This window comes from Anolis carolinensis, unplaced genomic scaffold (assembly GCF_035594765.1).
Source record: "Anolis carolinensis isolate JA03-04 unplaced genomic scaffold, rAnoCar3.1.pri scaffold_7, whole genome shotgun sequence".
In the NCBI taxonomy this organism is placed as follows: Eukaryota; Metazoa; Chordata; class Lepidosauria; order Squamata; family Dactyloidae; genus Anolis; species Anolis carolinensis.
Genome location: NW_026943818.1, coordinates 21,126,750 through 21,145,582, shown reverse-complemented (window position 1 = coordinate 21,145,582; position 18,833 = coordinate 21,126,750). Strand labels below are relative to the sequence as shown.

The following is an 18,833-nucleotide window of genomic DNA, read 5'->3' as shown; positions in this document are numbered from 1 at the left end:
TGGAAGAGACCACATGGGCCATCCAGTCCAACCCCCTGCTAAGAAGCAGGAAATCGCATTCAAAGCACCCCCGACAGATGGCCATCCAGCCTCTGCTTAAAAGCCTCCAAAGAAGGAGCCTCTACCACAGTCTGGGGGAGAGAGTTCCACTGCCAAACAGTGAGGAAGTTCTTCCTGATGTTCAGGTGGAATCTCCTTTCCTGTAGTTTGAAGCCCTTGTTCCCTTGTGTCCTAGTCTGCAGGGCAGCAGAAAACAAGCTTGCTCCCTCCTCCCTATGACTTCCCCTCACGTATTTGTACATGGCTATCATGTCTCCTCTCAGCCTTCTCTTCTGCAGGCTAAACATGCCCAGCTCTTTAAGCCGCTCCTCATAGGGCTTGTTGGAAATAATCCTTAGAGCAGGGGTCCCCAAACTAAGGCCCGGGGGCCGGATGCGGCCCTCCAAGGTAATTTACCTGGCCCCCACCCTCAGTTTTATAATATAATATTTTATATCATTTTAAATAATATAATATATTGTATATACATATAATATTGATAATAATATTATAATGTTATACAATTTAATACTAATAATACCATATAATAATATTAATTATATGATATATATTACATATAATATTACAGTATAGTAGTATAGTTCAATATAGTAATATATAATGCTAATATGGTGCAATGCTAATAATATAATATATTCTATGTACATACAGCTGCTCTGAGTCCCCTTCAGGGTGAGAAGGGTGGGATATAAATGTAATAAATAAATGTAGTAAATGAATAAATAAATAATTTTAGACTTAGGCTCGCCCAAAGTCTGAAATGACTTGAAGGCACACAACAACAACAACAAACAACAACAACAATCCTAATTAACTTGACTATCTTATTGGCCAGAAGCAGGACCACACTTCCCATTGAAGTCCTGATAGGTTTATGTTGGTTACAATTGTTTTCATTTTTAAATATTGTATTATTCTTTCATTGTTGTTGTTGTTTTGCACCACAAATAAGACATGTGCAGTGTGCACAGGAATTTGTTCATTTTTTTCCCAAATGACAATTTGGCCCCTCCACAGTCTGAAGGATTGTGGACTGGCCCTCTGCTTTAAAAGTTTGAGGACCCCTGCCTTAGAGTGTTCTCTTTAACTACCACTATTCACTTCCCCACATCATCACCAGACAATTGGATACATTTCTGCCAACGATGAAGCCGTCACGGAAGACGTCGACACTCTGTTTCTGTGACCAGCGTCTCGCAGAACCCATCGTGCACAGATCTTCCGATATCAACTATGTTGATAGTGTGAGTACATATATTTTTTAAAAATATATACTGTAATTTTATATTACAGTACAGTCTCACTTATCCAAGCTAAACCCGGGCTGTGGCGCAGGCTGGAGAGCAAGCCAGCTGCAACCAGCTGCAATGAATCACTCTGCCCAGGAGATCATGAGTTCGAGGCCCGCTCGGAGCCTATGTTTGCCTTGTCTTTGTTCTATGTCTAAAAGGCATTGAATGTTTGCCTATATGTGTAATGTGATCCGCCCTGAGTCCCCTTCGGGGTGAGAAGGGCGGAATATAAATGCTGTAAATAATAATAATAATAAACGGGCCGGCAGAAGCTTGGATAAGCAAATATCTTGGATAATAAGCAGGGATTAAGGAAAAGCCTATTAAACATCAAATTAGGTTATGATTTTACAAACTAAGCACCAAAACATCATGTTAGACAACAAATTTGGCAGAAAAAGTAGTTCAATACAGAGTAATGTTATGTTGTAATTACTGTATTTAGCACCAAAATATCACGATATATTGAAAACATTGACTACAAAAATGGCTTGGATTATCCAGAGGCTTGGATAAGTGAGACTCTACTGTATTTTTAAAATTTTCTATACTGTAATTTTATATTATATTTAATTGTTTTTAACCGATTTTATGTACTATTGATTGATTTTGTATAGGCATCAAATCGTGCCAGTGTTGTAAGCCGCCCTGAGTTCCCTTCGGGTGAGAAGGGCGGGATATAAATATTGGAAATAAAAATAAATAAATAAATACTTCTGGATCATGGCCATACAGCCCAGAAAACATACAACAACCCAATAAGGTGACCCATATGTTCTTGTGAAATGCTGAAATTTCTCTCTGAGGGATATGACAATTGTCCTGAATCAATCTGTTGAACTTTTGCTTGTGAAATTCGGTAGTTGCTGTCACAGGATGTCCGACTTTTTGTTTGTCACATAAGTCCAATGTTCCCACCTCAACATCTTTAAACTTACTCGCTCAACGACGCACAGGACTCAGGTCAACACAATCCCCAAAAACAGCTTGCATTCTCTGATGAATTTCTGCTGTCAAGAATTCAATGGCTGCTTGAGTCACATTGACCAACCATCTGCGCAGGGTTCCATACTTCGCACTTTAACAAGACAACCATTCAATGTTAAGGCTTCCCCATCTGTGCAGGGTTCCATACTTCGCGCTTTAACAACACAACCATTCAATGCTAAGGCTTCCCTCTAAATGCAACTGTAGAGGAGAGTCTACTAAACAAGCCAGTACCTGCCACAGACCAGGACTGCCATCTGTTGAGGAGTTACGAAGGTGGATGCATTACTTTTCATTCAACCCTTATATTGTGTGCATCACCATCTCATCCAAGGCTTCCCAACCTTTCTGATGCCACCACCCTTGAATACAGTTCATCATGTTGTGCTGACCCCACCAACCAGAAAATTATTATTATTTTTGTCGCTGCTTCCCAACTGTAATTTTGCAACAAATAAATATCTGACATGCAGGATGCATTTTCATTGGCACAAATATCCGATATGCCCTTATTTGAATACTGGTGGGGTTGGGAAGGGATTGATATAGCCATTTAGGAGTTGTCGTTGCTGGGATGTATAGTTCACCTATAATCGAAGCGCATTCCAAACTCCAACAATGATGGGATTTAACCAATCTTGGCACACAGAACTCCCATGGCCAGCAGAAAAGACTGGAAGGGTTTGGTGGGCATTGACCATATAATAATAATAATAATACAATAATAACTTTATTTTTATATCCCGCTCCCATCGGGGCGGCTCACATGGGGACAAGCCCAGTTTCAACATACAATAAAACACTGCATAATTAAACCAATGAAAAACAAGTAAAACAGTATAAACATACAAACCAGAATAAAACATCAACATCAAAACATTAGAACATCAGAGTCTGAACATAATATACAAACTGTAAGATAAAACTCAGCAGACTCTACAAGAGGGAATTAAGGACCTTGCATTTTGGAATTGTAGTTCACCTACATCGAGAGAGTACGGTAGACATGTTCCAGAAGCATTCTCTCCTGATGTTTCTCCCACATCTATGGCAGGCATCCTCAGAGGTTGGGAGGTCTGTTGGAAACAAGGCAAGTGTGGTGTATGTATGTATGTATGTATATATCTATCTATCTATCTGTGGAATGTCAAGGGTGGGAAATTGTCTGCTTGAGGCAAGTGTGGATGTTGCCACTGGTCATCTTGATTAGCATTGAATGGCCTTGCAGCTTCAAAGCCTGGCTGCATCAGGTCTGGGGGAACCCTTTGTTGGAATGTGTTAGCTAGCCCTGATTGTCTCCTGTCCTCCTTCTCTTTCCGCCCTTCTTCTTTCCTTAGATGGAAATGCTGGCTCCATATACAACTTTTGTGCAGAGTTCAGGTCTGCTTTGCTTTCAGGCCCATTCATCTGGTGGATGCTGCTCCGGCATCACATCTCAAAGGAGTCCATTTATGTTCCTGGCTTGAAAATGTCATTTCCTGTCTCATTGTGCCGTCCTTCCTTTGAAAGTGGTTGTTCTATGCCAGAAGCTTCGTTTTTGTGTCTCTTGCTTGAGACTTGTGCTTAAAACTGGCTGGAAGAGATTGGTCTTGAGATGGTTTTTAAATTCCGACAGCTCATTGAGCTGTCGGATCCAAAGCTTTGATAGGAACCTTTCAGAGGGAACAGGTCAGTCTAGATGCCCTTTAGGGTTCCCTCTGATGGTGTTTCCTTTCCAATGGGGTGGGATTGGGACCCCTCTTTGCAGAGCGATGGAGGAGAGAGGGGTCAGAGATGCTCCAGAAATGGATAGCCTTCCTCTTTTTTTCTTTCCTTCCTTACACATCTCCACCAAAGCCTGGATGGGGTCAGTCTAGATGCCCTTTAGGGTTCCTTCTGAAGGTGTTTCCTTTCCAATGGGATGGGATTGGGACTAAATACCTCTTCACTCCAAACCTTTTTGCAGAGGGATGGAGGAGAGAGGAGTCAGGGATGCTCCAGAGATGGATAGCCTTCCTCTTTCCTTCCTTCCTTCCTTCCTACCTTCCTTCCTTCCTTCCATCTCCACCAAAGCCTGGATGGGAAACTTTGAGAGGAAGCACGTCAGTCTAGATGCCCTTTAGGGTTCCTTCTGAAGGTGTTTCCTTTCCAATGGGGTGGGATTGGGACTAAATACCTCTTCCCTCCAAGCCTTTTTGCAGAGAGATGGAGGAGAGAGGAGTCAGGGATGCTCCAGAGATGGATAGCCTTCCTCTTTCCTTCCTTCCTTCCTTCCTTCCTTCCTTCCTTCCTTCCTTCCTTCCTTCCTTCCATCTCCACCAAAGCCTAGATGGGAAACTTTCAGAGGAAGCACGTCAGTCTAGATGCCCTTTAGGGTTCCTTCTGAAGGTGTTTCCTTTCCAATGGGGTGGGATTGGGACTAAATACCTCTTCCCTCCAAGCCTTTTTGCAGAGAGATGGAGGAGAGAGGATTCAGGGATGCTCCAGAGATGGATAGCCTTCCTCTTTCCTTCCATCTCCACCAAATCCTGGATGGGGTCAGTCTAGATGCCCTTTAGGGTTCCCTCTGATGGTGTTTCCTTTCCAATGGGGTGGGCTTGGGACTAAATACTCCTCTTCACTCCAAGCCTTTTTGCAGAGAGATGGAGGAGAGGAGTCAGGGATGCTCCAGAGATGGATAGCCTTCCTCTTTCTTTCCTTCCTTACATCACCTTCCTTAAAACACCAAAGCCTGGATGGGAACCTTTTAGAGGAAGCATGTCAGTCTAGATGCCCTTTAGGGTTCCCTATGATGTTTCCTTTCCAGTGGGGTGGGATGGGGACTCAATACCCCTTTTTGCAGAGAGATGGAGGAGAGAGGAGTCAGGGATGCTCCAGAGATGGTTCGCCTTCCCCTCTCTTTCTTTGCCTCCTTCTTTCCTTCCTTCCGTTTGGGAGGGACTACAACTCCCATGATGCCCCACTACGACTGGGGCTGGGCCTCCTCCCCCTCCCTCCCCTTGGAGCCTGCATTGTGTGCGTGTTTGTGCCAAAGAGAACGAGAAGGGGGGTTTCCCCTCTTTGCGCCTGGAGCTGCTCTAGCAGGGCGCACAGCCAGGGCGCATTGTGGGATTCGCCTCCTCCTTCCCTCTCCCTTCTTTCCTTCCTCCTTCCTTCCCTCCTTCCTTCCTCCTCTTCCTCCCGGAGGCGTCCATGAGGCTGCAGCCCCCGCCTCGGCCTCGCCCCGCCGCCGGGGAAGCCGCGATGCTGGCCTCCGAGGAAGGAGGCTCGCCTTCTCCTCCAAGCCTCCAAACCCCATCCTCGGTCGAGAGCCGCTTCCCCATCCATGCCTTGGTTTGGCACAACCGGCCCCAGGAGCTGGAGAAGATGCTCAGCGCCCAGCAGGTGGGGGGGATCTCTAGAGGAGGGTCGCCTTTATCATGGGGTGGGGGCAGACCCGGATTGGGAAAACAAAGCGGGGAGAAAAAAGACCCACATTGGTGCGCCTCCGCCGTGCGCCTTTTACGCACCACCGCCTTTTGGAGAGGGAAAAGGGACCCCTTTTGTGTGCTTTGCATCTCTTTAAGGGTGGGGTTTTTTGGGGGTGAGGGGGTGAGGAAAGGACCCAGAATTGGGGGGAAACCTAGGGAGGAAAAAGAAGGGGGCTGCAAAGGAAAACAAGCGAGGATTCAAAGGGTTCAAAGATGGCTTGGTGTGATGAAAAGATGGAGAGATGGATGCTGCCTGTTCTCTCCAAGAAAAGCAACCCAGTCTCTCAATTCAATGTCTCAGTGTTGGGTTTCAGGGTTGCCATCATGGGGGGTTTGGGGCTCAGTTTGGACCCCCAAATCTGAAGTAATCGGTTTCAGTATTTACCCCCAAATCAAGGGGTCTTTGATGTGTTGTCGATGGCTTTCATGGCCGGGATCACAGGGTTGTTGTATGTCTTTCGGGCAGTGTGGCCATGTTCCAGAAGTATTGTCTCCTGACGTTTCGCCCACATCTATGGCAGGCATCCTCAGAGGTTGTGAGGCATGGACAGTCAAGGGGTCTTTGATTTGGTTCTTCCAAACCAAAAATGCCTGGAGTCAGATCTATTCTCACATTCTATGATTCATTTCTTTTAGGGTGCTGCTAGTATCCCACCCAAAATGAACACATTTTTGCATGATGGGGTTCAGCATTGATCACCCCCAAATCAAAGGCATTTCATGAGTGCTAAGTTCTCTGCATTGACTCCCAAATCAGGGGTTAATTGAGGTGATTAGTCATGGTTCTTTGGATTGCAGAATTGTCCCTGAAATCAAAGAGTGTTTACTCAGATCTATTCTCGGTGTTCTCCCCCCAAATACAGGGTTTTTGCAGGCGTTAGGTCTCACTATTGTCCTCCAAATTAAAGTGTTTACTCAGCATTGATCCCCTCAAATCAAAGGCGTTTTGTGAGTGCTAAGGTCCCTGCATTGACTCCCAAATCAGGGGTTAATTGGGGTGATAGGTTTTAATGTTGCCCCCCAAATCAAAGGGTGTTTACTCAGATCTATTCCCAATTTGTCCCCCCAAATCATGGTTCTTTGGGGAGTGATGAGTTTCAGTATTGTCCCCGAAATCGAAGAGTATTTACTCAGATCTATTCTCAGTGTTCTCGCCACAAATGCAGGGTTTTTTGGGGGTGTTTGGTCTCAGTATTGTCCCCCCAAATCAAAGAGTGTTTACTCAGATCTATTCCCAATAGTGTCCCCCCAAATTATGGTTCTTTGAGAAGTGATGGGTCTCTGTATTGTCCCCCAAATCAAAAGGTGTGTTCATAATATTATTCGCCAAATCAAAGTTTTTTTTGGAGGGGACATAGGTCTTAGTACTTCTTCCAAATTAAAAGAGTATTTACTCAGGTCTGTTCTCAGTATTGTCCTCCAAATCAAGGGGATTTTGGGGTGCTATCCCTCAGCATTGCACCCCAAAAAGGTGAAATGCAGCCGGAGGACATGGAGAATGATGCTCCCATTGGACCTTGGTATGTTGGGGACTAGAATAAAGACTTGGCATGAAGGTGGGATGCAAAGGGAGGCGATTTTGGGGGGATGAGAGAATCTGCTTGGCACCACATGGGGAATCTCCCTTTGGTTTGGCACCGGCTTCAGCGGTTTGGTGTCTGGTTTTGGCGCTAAAGCCAGGGCTTCCTCTGGCAGAAGAGAAGGAGAGTTGGGTTGCTTTTGGTCAGGTCTATTTTTATTCTCCTTATTATTATCATTATCCTCAAGAGAACACTTGAGCATGTGCAGAGAGCATCCCCCAAAGGCCCAAAAGCAGGCTAGAAAGTCTCCGATGCATCTCTGTGACATGCCATAGAATCGCCTGGAGGACCTAGAAAATAATAATAATAATAATAATAATAATAATAATAATAATAATACCGTGTTTCCCCGAAAATAAGACAGTGTCTTATATTAATTTTTGCTCCCAAAGATGTGCTAGGTCTTATTTTCAGGGGATGTCTTATCTTTCCTTGAAGAAGAATTCACATTTATTGTTGAATAAAAAAATGAACATTTATTATATACTGTACAGTAGTTGTCATCACAAACCAGCATAACCAGACAAACTGTGAATCATATCAATAATTTCTTGTTACTACCAATATTTCCATGTACAACACTCTATGGTACATACATTTACCGATCCTACATGCTCTGGTGTTCTGTTCGTTGGGCATGCTTTCAAACAAAAACTTTGCTAGGTCTTACTTTCGGGGGAGGCCTTATATTTAGCAATTCAGCAAAACCTCTACTAGGTCTTATTTTCTGGGGATGTCTTATTTTAGGGGAAACAGGGTAATAGAGAAACCATGACTATGACTATAGAGCTAAGAAATTGCAGCCTTCACAACCCCAAACTGGGGGTCTTATGAAAGGACTGCAAACCCTATCACCCCCCACTTTAATGCCCTTCTAATGGGCATTGTGTTCCAACTGAAGACAGATTAATGAAGGGTCTAGAAAATAGCCAATTTCCTGATTCCGGGAGGGAATATATTACTTTTGTCTATGGTGTTTACTCTTCTTTTTAAATTATGTTTTTCTGCCACGCCTGCCTTTCTTTTGTGGAGCCATTTGGCAAGAAAACTGTGTGTAAATAAGGAAGATCCGGCCTCACATACTTATATTTTATTATATTTTGAGGGGTTCAGGAAGGAAGAAATTGGAGCCAAGGATGGAATGGCAGTTTGGACTAAAATATATTATTTGGCATGGACAATGAACCTTTGGTTGCTGTCTATTATTATTATTAGTAATTATTATTAATCATTCTTATAATTGTTTACAGATATTATAATATATTTTACCTCTACCTGCCTTGGCCTAGTAGATCTATATAAAACTGCATGGTAATTACATAATTACAATATATTTATATAGTAATTTATTACCAGTATTGTGCTATGCTAATAATATAATGTATGTAAATTTAACTTGTAACCCGCTCTGAGTCCCCTTCGGGGTGAGACCGGCGGGATATAAATAATTAATAAATAAATAAATGATTTCCCCAATATGGTTGTACTACCAGTCCCACCATCCCTTTCCAGCGTGGTAAGGAATGCTGAGAGTTGTTGTTCAATAGAAACTATACAGTGGTACAGTTTCTCAGTGGTGATATACTTTTCCCCATATGGTTGTACTCAAATCCCCATCGCCTCCAGCTATTTCTATTGAGGAATGATGGGAGTTGCAGTCTAAGGGAGCAGTATATGATACAACTTCTCATTGGTAATTATATAATTCCCTTTGCTGATATGGTCAAGACTACAAATACCATAGTCCTCATCCAACATGGTTAGGAGTATTGGGAGTTCCTAAGTTTGTGTATTTGTTTGTTTGTCTTGCATACGAAAGACCTATGGTCTAAGCATTAAAAATTTTGGACTTTTTTTGGCAAACAACCCAATTCTTCATTCTGGTACAAGGAGTTGGTATTTCATGGAGGAACCCAATGGAGCAGGGTCTGGGTGCTGGTTTGGGAATGCTCTTTGTTGTGTTGTCCTGGAAATGGGAATGAGGCCAATGTGCGTAAAGGGCACTCTGCACATGCTCCATAGGTAAAGGTAAAGTAAAGGTTTCCCCTGACATTAAGTCCAGTCGTGTCCGACTCTGGGGTTGGTGCTCATCTCCATTTCTAAGCCAAAGAGCCGGCATTGTCTGTAGACACCTCCAAGGTCATGTGGCCATGGGCATGACTGCATGGAATGCCATTACCTTCCCGCCAGAGCGGTATCTATTGATCTATTCACATTTGTATGTTTTCGAACTGCTAGGTTGGCAGAAGCTGGAGCTAACAGCAGGTGCTCACTCCGCTCCCCGGGTTTGAACCTGGGATCTTTCTGTCTGCAAGTTCAGCAGCTCAGCGTTTTAACACACTGAGCCACCGGAGGCACATGCTCCATGCGAGCCCTAAAGATCCCTATGCGTCAAACTGCATTAATCCGTCAGTGTAGATGGAGCCAAAGCCTTGCCTTGGGAAGATTGCAACACCCAGGATCCCCCAAATTGATCAATTCTTTACTTCAAATAGGCGGACATCGAACAACTGGACCCCAGGGGGCGCACCCCGCTGCATTTGGCCACCACCTTGGGCCACCTGGAATGCGCCCGCATTTTGTTGCGCCACGGCGCGGACGTGGCCAAAGAGAACCAGAGCGGATGGACGGGTAAGTACTGACTGTTCGGTCTCCATATCTGCCCAGAAATGGAAACGGAGTGCTGTCCTAGGTGAGATCGGGCCAAAGCGTCCCTCAATCAGGACTGTTTGGTGCAGAACCGTGTTGGCCTTGTTTGCCGCTGCATGATACACGTGTGTTCCCTCAGTGCTGCAGGAGGCGGTCAGCACGCGGGACCTGGAGCTGGTGCAACTGGTGCTGCGCTACCGCGACTACCAGCGGGCCCTCAAGCGCCTGGCTGGCATCCCCACTTTGCTGGAGAAACTGCACAAGGTAACGGCTTCAGAACACCTCCCTTCTTTTTTTCCTCCTTGAAAATGTCAACTTGGAGTATTTTACGAGCTGGGCTCCTCTCTTTTCCTGCAGGCTCAAGATTTCTACGTGGAAATGAAGTGGGAGTTTACCAGTTGGGGTACGTATCTGCATGTAAATGGTTTGGGGTGTGACGACCGTAATGGTGTTGGGTCTCAATCTACGTATTCCTGCTTTTTCACCAGTGCCCTTGGTCTCCAAGATTTGCCCCAGTGACACCTACAAGGTCTGGAAATGCGGGCAAAACCTCCGTGTGGACACCACCCTCCTGGGCTTTGACCACATGACTTGGCAGCGCGGGAACCGCAGCTTCATCTTCCGGGGACAAGGTTGGCGGGAGGCCCTTTTTGAGGAGGGGAGGAGTTGAAGCTTCATTGGAGACCCCTTTCCTGCATGAGAATAACTTCCAGGAGTTATAATAACTCTTCCCTTCCTATTGTGTCAACCCTGTTCCTAATTAGGAGTCATTTGTAAGTCAGATGTCTGTAACTCGGGGGCATCTTGTATATCGCTCCCCGTTCCTTATGGCTTCCTTCCTTCAGATACGACTGCGGTGGTGATGGAGATCGACCACGACCGGAGGGTGGTTTACTCAGAAACGCTGGCCTTGGCATCCCATGACCAGGAGGGCATCCTGGCGGCGGTTCAGCCCACGGAAGAGCAGGTCATGGGGCGCCTCATGGCCCCCGTGGTCACCACGCAGCTGGACACCAGAAACATTGCCTTTGAGAGGTATGTATTCTTTTGTCCAAGTACATCTTGGCTAGTTTCCTGAGCTTGCTGCGGCGAAACAAGCCAATATTTGTTGGGGCTCAGCAAGATGCTGGGGATTTCTCAGAGGACGAGGGGGGTGAGTTTCCTACTGAGGAGTCTGTGTGTGCTCAGGATCAATTGCAGGCTTTAGATTGGTTGTTGAGGATGTTTTGGATTCCAATGTTCGTTCCTTAGCAACAGAGGAAAAGTCCATTTCTCCTGGGAATCAGCCTTCAGCTGATGGGGAATTTTCCCGTGATATCAGATTAGGTCTCCGCATGGAGGGAGTGAAGGATAGATTAATTGAGGTAAAGGTTTCCCCTGACGTTACGTCCAGTCGTGTCCGACTCTGGGGGTTGGTGCTCATCTCCATTTCTAAGCCGAAGAGCCGGCGTTGTCCGTAGACACCTCCAAGGTCATGTGGCCGGCATGACTGCATGGAACGCATGTTTTCGAACTGCTAGGTTGGCTGTTAATTAGGCTGTCAGAAAGTCCTTGAAAACCAGGCGTGTGAGGCATGATCTCATGGTTTCTTGGTCGGGCTTGGGCTTAAATTGAATGATGTTTACTTGGTATCTCAGAGCAGACAACGTTGCTGAAAGGTTCAAGTTCCTGTTCAAGCTCTCAAGTTAATGTTTCAAGTTTCCTGTGTTTGCCTATGTACCTGAAAGAGTTTTGCCTTGGGAAAAGTTTCTGCTTTCAAGCTTATGGACTTATACCTGTGAACTTGACTTACATTTTTGGACTAGTGCTCTTTTGTATATGGACTACTGCTATTTTATAATGCGTTTTGGAAAATACCCTTTTTCCCTTTGTACCTGCTTTTCTTAAACGGTTGTAGTTAGTACTATTGGACTTCGGTGTGGTGTTGTGTTGCACTAGAGTGCAACAATACGATCTGACACGGAGGCACCTTCAATCCATAGGAATCTAGGATCTAGACTGGGGGAAGTTATATCCTTATGTAAATACACCATGCAATGCTATTCTGTCATTCGTCGGTTAATTTCTACCTTTGCTCCTCGTTTCCAGGAACAAGTCAGGCATTTTGGGCTGGAAGAGCGAGAAGACTGAGACGGTGAACGGGTACGAGGCCAAGGTGAGGAGTCTACGAGGGGCTTCAGAGTAAGGAAAGGGGTGCTTTGGGACCCCGCTGTTGAGTTAACCAACTTTGAATTACTTCGTCCTCTGTTTGCAGCAAGTTGAGGATGAAGGTGGAAGGAGGAGGGAAGGGAATCTGGGACACTTGTTAAGCAGTGGGAGCAGTGGGAATACACCCATTGGGTCTGTTCCTGCTAAACAAGGCATTTCCGGTTTCTCCCTTTCTCACACAGGTCTATGGGGCTTCCAATGTCGAACTCATCACACGGACACGGACGGAACACCTTTCCGAACAACACAAAAGCAAGACCAAAGGTAAGCAGTTGCTTGCGCCTTGTGGTTTGGTAGGTCAGTGGATTGACAGGTAGATAGACAGCTGTGTAAATAGTAGATAAGTAGTTTATCAGGTAGATGGGTAGGTAGATACACAGATAGATGATATGTATGTGTAGATAAACAGGTAGACAGACAGGTTAGACAGATAAGTAAGTAGGTAGGTAGATAGATAGATAGATACCTGTATAGACAGGTAGACAGTTTAGATCAGGGGTCCTCAAACTTTTAAAGCAAAGGGCCGGCCTACAATCCTTCAGACTGTTGAGGGGCCGAATTATCATTTGAAAAAAAAATACGAACAAATTCCTATGCACACTGCACATGTCTTATTTGTAGTGCAAAACAACAACAACAATGAAAGAACAATAAAATATTTTAAAATGAAAACAATTTTAACCAACATAAACCTATCAGGCTAATGAGATAGTCAAGTTAATTAGGGTTGTTGTTGTTGTTGTTGTTGTTGTGTGCCTTCAAGTCAAGTGGGCGAGCCTAAGTCTAACATTATTTATTTATTCATTTACTACATTTATTTACTACATTTATATCCCACCCTTCTCACCCCGAAGGGAACTCAGAGCAGCTGTATGTACATACAATATATTATATTATTAGCATAGCACAATATTAGCATTATATATTACTATATTGAACTATACCACTATACTGTAATATTATATGTAATATATAACATGTAATTAATATTATTATATGATATTATTAGTATTACATTGCATAACATGATATTATCAATATCATATGTATATATATTATATTATTAAAACTGATATAAAAATATTGTATTATAAATGAGGGCGGGGGCCAGGTAAATGACCTTGGAGGGCCGCATCCGGCCCCCGGGCCTTAGTTTGGGGACCCCTGGTTTAGATGGATAGGTAGATACTTACGTAGATATTTAGGTAGACATAAAGCTTAGACAGGTAGGTAGATAGATATGTATTACATGAGCCGAACGAGCCTGCATCCACTGCCTGCACATCACTGAATTGGAAATACCTCTTGTAGGTGGCAAGACCCCGCTCCAGTCCTTCTTGGGCATTGCCGAACAACACGTGGGTCCCAACAATGGGGTGAGTAATCAAGGGGATGGGGAGAATGGGTTGACCTATGTGCCCCAAAGGAAGAGGTGCCTCTGTTGCCTTGGCGGGGCTTCCAGGATCCGTTCCGGTCTCCCCGCAGGCCCTGGTCACGCAAACGCTCAGCCGCGCCAACCCCACTGCCATCACGCCGGAGGAGTACTTCGACCCCAGCTTTGAGCTGGGCAGCCGGGACATGGGCCGACCCATCGAGCTGACCACCAAAACCCAGAAGTGAGGACGGGGGCCATTATGGGGCGGGTGAGACCATTATTTCATACACAGCGATCTGATTCCAACCCCCCACCCCGTCTTTATATCCGTCAGGTTCAAAGCCAAGCTCTGGCTCTGCGAAGACCATCCTCTCTCGCTGTCTGAACAAGTCGGGCCGATCATCGATCTGATGGCCGTCAGCAATGCCCTTTTTGCCAAGCTACGGGACTTCATCACCCTCCGCTTGCCTCCAGGCTTCCCCGTTAAGATCGGTAATAATATCCACTCATTACGGTATTACTTGCCTTTCCTCCCAGGGAATCCTATCCCCGTCCCTTCCACGTCATTCTTACAGGGCAGACTAGAAGAAAAACAGTTGTCATGGTTTTTAAGTTCTACTTTCCTGCTTTTCCTAGAAATCCCCATCTTCCACATCCTGAATGCCCGCATCACTTTCGGAAACCTCAACGGCTGTGACGAGGCGGTCGCCTCGATCCGGGGCTCGGGGAGTCCCGGTAGCGATGTCCCTTCGCCCGGAAGCGATCGCTCAAGCATCAGCAGCGCCAGCTCCGTCGGTACGTCAAGGTTTGGGGATAAAGCTTCAGTGGAGACCCCTTTTCACCAGGATAATAACTCTTCCAGGAATGGATTTCCTTACCTTCTGAGGGAAGATTTCTCTCCCTTCCTGTTGTCTCACCCCGTTCTTGTAAGTCAGATGTTTGTAACTTGGGGACTGCCTGTAGATAGGTGTCAATTCTTACTCCCCCGAATCTCTTCCAGGTTCCTGCCGGTGTTACGAGATGGACCCCTCGCTCTTTGAAGCCCCCCGGGGTTACAGCGTTGTCGGCAGCCACCCGGAGCCTCTGAGAGAAGACGACGACGACCTCTTGCAGTTCGCTATCCAACAGAGCTTGCTTGAAGCCGGGACCGAGTACGACCAGGTGAGATGCAAAGAACCCTTGCACTTCAGGGTTTCCGGCGAGGAAATCATTAGCTCAATCTCACGTACTTCTGGATCTGTCTCAAAGTCCCAAAGCCATCGTTGTCTAAAAAGCGAGATTACAGAATCAATTTTATCTTTAACTCGGGAACTACCTATATTCTGTTGTCCCAAGGAGGATTTTGGAAGTTCTTGCAATGATATTCCAGTTTCCTTGCAGGTAACTATATGGGAAGCCTTGACCAACAGCAAACCGGGGACGATACCTGTGTCGCAAGAGAGACGCCGAGTCAACAGGTGAGTTGAATGGAAATGTGGGACCACGAGGCCCAGACTCCTTTGCTAGTGGTTCCACTGACCATCCAAGACAGGTTGTTTTGGGTAGGTTTCATCCAAATTAGACTGTTGTGTTGATGCTTTTCCCCAACATAGTTTTCTAGAGGCCCAGACTCCTTGGCTAGTGGTTCCACTGACCATCCAAGACAGGTTGTTTTGGGTACGTTTCATCCAAATTAGTCTCTGTTGTGTTGATGCCTTTCCCCAACATAGTTTTCTAGAGGCCCAGACTCCTTGGCTAGTGGTTCCACTGACCATCCAAGACAGGTTGTTTTGGGTACGTTTCATCCAAATTAGTCTCTGTTGTGTTGATGCCTTTCCCCAACATAGTTTTCTAGAGGCCCAGACTCCTTGGCTAGTGGTTCCACTGACCATCCAAGACAGGTTGTTTCGGGTAGGTTTCATCCAAATTAGTCTCTGCTGTGTTGACGCCTTTCCACAACATAGTCTTCTAGAGGTATGGGAGAACTCTGTGTCCCACCATTCCCATTTTTTGATGGGAAATGATGCTGAAATGGCTCACTTCTGCACCTCTCCTTGGGTTCCTAGGACACCGCAGCACACGCCACCGACGCCGCGCCCGTCGACCCCGCAGCGGTCCTCTCCCTCGGCGGTCAAACCCTCCGGCCGGCCGCTGCCCAGTTACGCCGAACAGCTCCGCCTGGCGATGGCGCTGTCAGCGAAGGAGCAGGAGGAAGCGGAGCGGCGCTCGAGGCAGGAGGAGGAGGAGTTTGCCCGCATCCTGCGCCTCTCGCTCACTGAACAATAAGCCGGATTCCAGGGACAGTATTGGGGAGGGGGGCACTCCTGCACAAGACCCCAGTCCAGAAGCGGATAGAACGGAGGCGCCTTCTGCCTGGCCGTGCCCCCGAAGCCACATGAATCCAGGACTTGGATGACGGACCATTTTGGGGGAACTTTAGGGCACAATTCAGGGAGAATCCCTCCCCATAGCTGAGCCATTCGAACCCTCCTTTTCCCCAAGAGGTAAGTCTTCAGCAAAGAAGCCAAATTTGGGGTGGGCTTCCTTCCTTCTTCCTGCACACTCCTGGGGCCAAGGACTAGGCAAGGGTTTAAATCCAATCTTCCTTTTACACGTCTGAAAGTTAGCTTAGTTTGGATTGACGCTGGATTACTTGACTATGGAATGGAGCGAGCGTAGTTGAGTCTGGGGTGCATCTACACTGGAGAGTGAATGAAGTTTAACAGCACTTTGTTTTGGCTCAATGGAAACCTGGGGTTTGGAGTTTTGGGTGCACCTAGGCTGCTACAATCAACTCAGTTTGACCCCACCTTTGGTGAGAGTTGTAGTTTGGAACAGAAGGCGAACCATTGTGAGTCTACAACTACAACTCCCAGCATTCCATTGCAGTTAAACTCTGTTAATTTGACAGTGTAGATGCACCTTGGATCGATACGGTCTGAATCCAGGCAGTAGCCTTTCGTTCCGGTTCAACTAAGCACAGATCTGTAAGGCACAATATACAAAACACAACACAGAGGTGAATTCTGGACAGAACTCGGGCACAATCCTTAATCCAAGAGCATCTTAATTCAGATCCATTAAACAGGTACAATATATATTTAATCCCAGTCTTGGGAGGCAAGGTTTAATTCTGGATTAGTAGGTCATTGGAGGACGCTTTACTTTGGGCTACAACTTCCAAAAGCACTTGGCCGGTGGCTTCGAGGTTTTGCACAGAGAGCTGGGCATTAACTCTGGAGTTGCTTGGCCAGTCAGTACCCTCTTCTTATGGGGCACTAAGTGCACTTAACACCCCTTCCACTCCAGGAAAGCCGTAGTTCTTAATGCTCTTTAGCTTGGCCTTGTCGACCAGTTGCCTGCAAGTGAGATGTAGCCTTCTCCGAGTCCCAAGAAAATGGGGCGCATTGGTCACTCCTGCCCAAGAAGGGCACAGAGGACACTGCACCCACCTGCCATGACTGGGCCACTGGGAGTTGCATCCAGCTGCCATTGTTGGCTTATGGGAAGCTGGAGCAAGAGGCCACCCTTGACTTCTTGGGCACAGTAACCAGATGCCATTATTGGCTTATTAGAAGCTGCATTCAAGGGCCATCTTTGGTTCATTAGGAACTAGACCCAGGTGCCATTGTTGGTTTATTGGATGCAGTACCCAGATACCATTGTTGGCTTATTGAGAGCTGGACCAAGATGCCATCATTGGCTTATCGGAAGCTGTACCTAAGTACCACTATTGGGTGTTGGGCTAAGATGCCATTGTTGACTTATTGGGAGGTGCGCTAAAGTGCAATTGTTGGCTTATAAGGAACTATATCCAGTTGCTACTGTTGGCTGATTGGGAGCTGAATGAAGGTGCCATAGTTGGCTTATTGAGAGCTGTAACAAGTTGCCATTAATGGCTTATTCCAAGTTGAATGAAGCTTCCTTCATTGGCTTATGAGAAACTGTACCCAGTTCCCACCATTGGCTAATTGGGAGCTGTACCCAGGTGCCATTGTTTGTTTATTGGAAGCTGCAGCCAAGTGCCGTCGTAGGGCCTCCCCACACAGTTGCTTCAAACAGATTTGGGCGAGACGGAGGGGAGAAGAAAGGCTCATCCCGTCATACTTTTTCCCACCTTGGCACCCATTTCCCTAAACAACGGCCACTTTTGGTGCCAACTCTGCCATCGACTCAGCCCACTACTTGCTCTGCCTCCTCGCACTCTCCAAAATCATTGCCACCCTGCTGTTCAATGGTGCTAACCTCCACAAAAGCCCCCCCCCCCCAAATATTTTGCCAAGCTGCACAGAGGCACAAATGGGGGAGCCAAGGCGAGCCCCTCACGACTCCTCCACTCCTTTGCATCAAAAAGAAGTGTATCTTTCACCATTTTTAGAGGGGATCGAAGGGCCGGGATGGAGCTGGAGAGTGGGTTGGGATGTCTTCCGCCTCCTCAAAACAACCTACAATATATATATATTTGGGGGGAAAGGATGTGGTTTTGCAAAGGGGGGTAGGCCGCCACAACCAGTTGGCTCAGGTGTGTTACCTGCACAGAGACACCAATGAAAACCTCATGAACCTTTGCAGCCTCCTGTCTCATTTGTGTGTTGTTTATGCATGTACTTACCTGCCGCTTTTGGGGGTCACTTCACCCCTCTCCAAATATCACACATTCACAACTGACAACAGTTCTTCTCTCACCCTGGACTTTCCACAGATATATATAAACCTTCCTTGCTTAGTTTCTCCATACCTCACAACCTCTGAGGATGCCTGCCATAGATGTGGGCGAAATGTCAGGAGAGAATACTTCTGGAACATGGCCAGACAGCCCGGAAAACATACAACAACCCCTCTCCAAATATCTCTTGAAATCCTCCCACTTTTGCAGAATGGAATGGAATTATCATTGTTGTTATTAATATATAAATATCATTCTGCTGCATCCTGACTGAAGGGAGAACAGAGCTCTCTCGCCTGCAGCAGCTGCTACCCAATAAAGAAGGATTGAGGGAATTGTTTACAATCTGAACAAGGCCATCATCATCAATATGTAGGGACTATGAATATGAATAAGTTACGGGTGCGTATCAGTCAGTCCAACTATAAAACTACAAGTCATGTACCTGTAACTGCGAGCATTAATTCCAGCCATTATTCTCATGGATTCGAATTCAGATTTTTCACAATCATACTAAGAGGGTCACCATCATCTGTACCAGGGATCCTCAAACTAAGGCCCTTCAAGGTCATTTACTTGGCCTCTGTC

The 18,833-nt window shown here is 46.1% G+C and overlaps 1 protein-coding gene across 2 annotated transcripts; it reads left to right on the top strand.

Annotated features, from left to right (window-relative positions):
* Window positions 1–1,035: 1,035 nt before the first annotated feature.
* Window positions 1,036–18,146, top strand: ankrd13b (ankyrin repeat domain 13B). 2 transcript variants are annotated; one of them, XM_062959259.1, is made up of 15 exons: window positions 1,036–1,304; window positions 9,864–9,999; window positions 10,157–10,281; window positions 10,375–10,420; window positions 10,506–10,649; window positions 10,863–11,052; window positions 12,106–12,172; window positions 12,408–12,489; window positions 13,537–13,601; window positions 13,711–13,841; window positions 13,935–14,092; window positions 14,237–14,395; window positions 14,601–14,761; window positions 14,981–15,057; window positions 15,646–18,146. In XM_062959259.1, exons 1-15 carry the CDS (start codon window positions 1,206–1,208, stop codon window positions 15,863–15,865), a joined length of 1,860 nt encoding a protein of 619 aa, XP_062815329.1. In that variant the 5' UTR covers window positions 1,036–1,205; the 3' UTR covers window positions 15,866–18,146. The 2 variants fall into 2 exon arrangements, with proteins under 2 accessions (XP_062815329.1, XP_062815328.1); XM_062959258.1 differs by lacking the exon at window positions 1,036–1,304 and adding an exon at window positions 5,328–5,702.
* The last annotated feature ends 687 nt before the right edge of the window (window positions 18,147–18,833 follow it).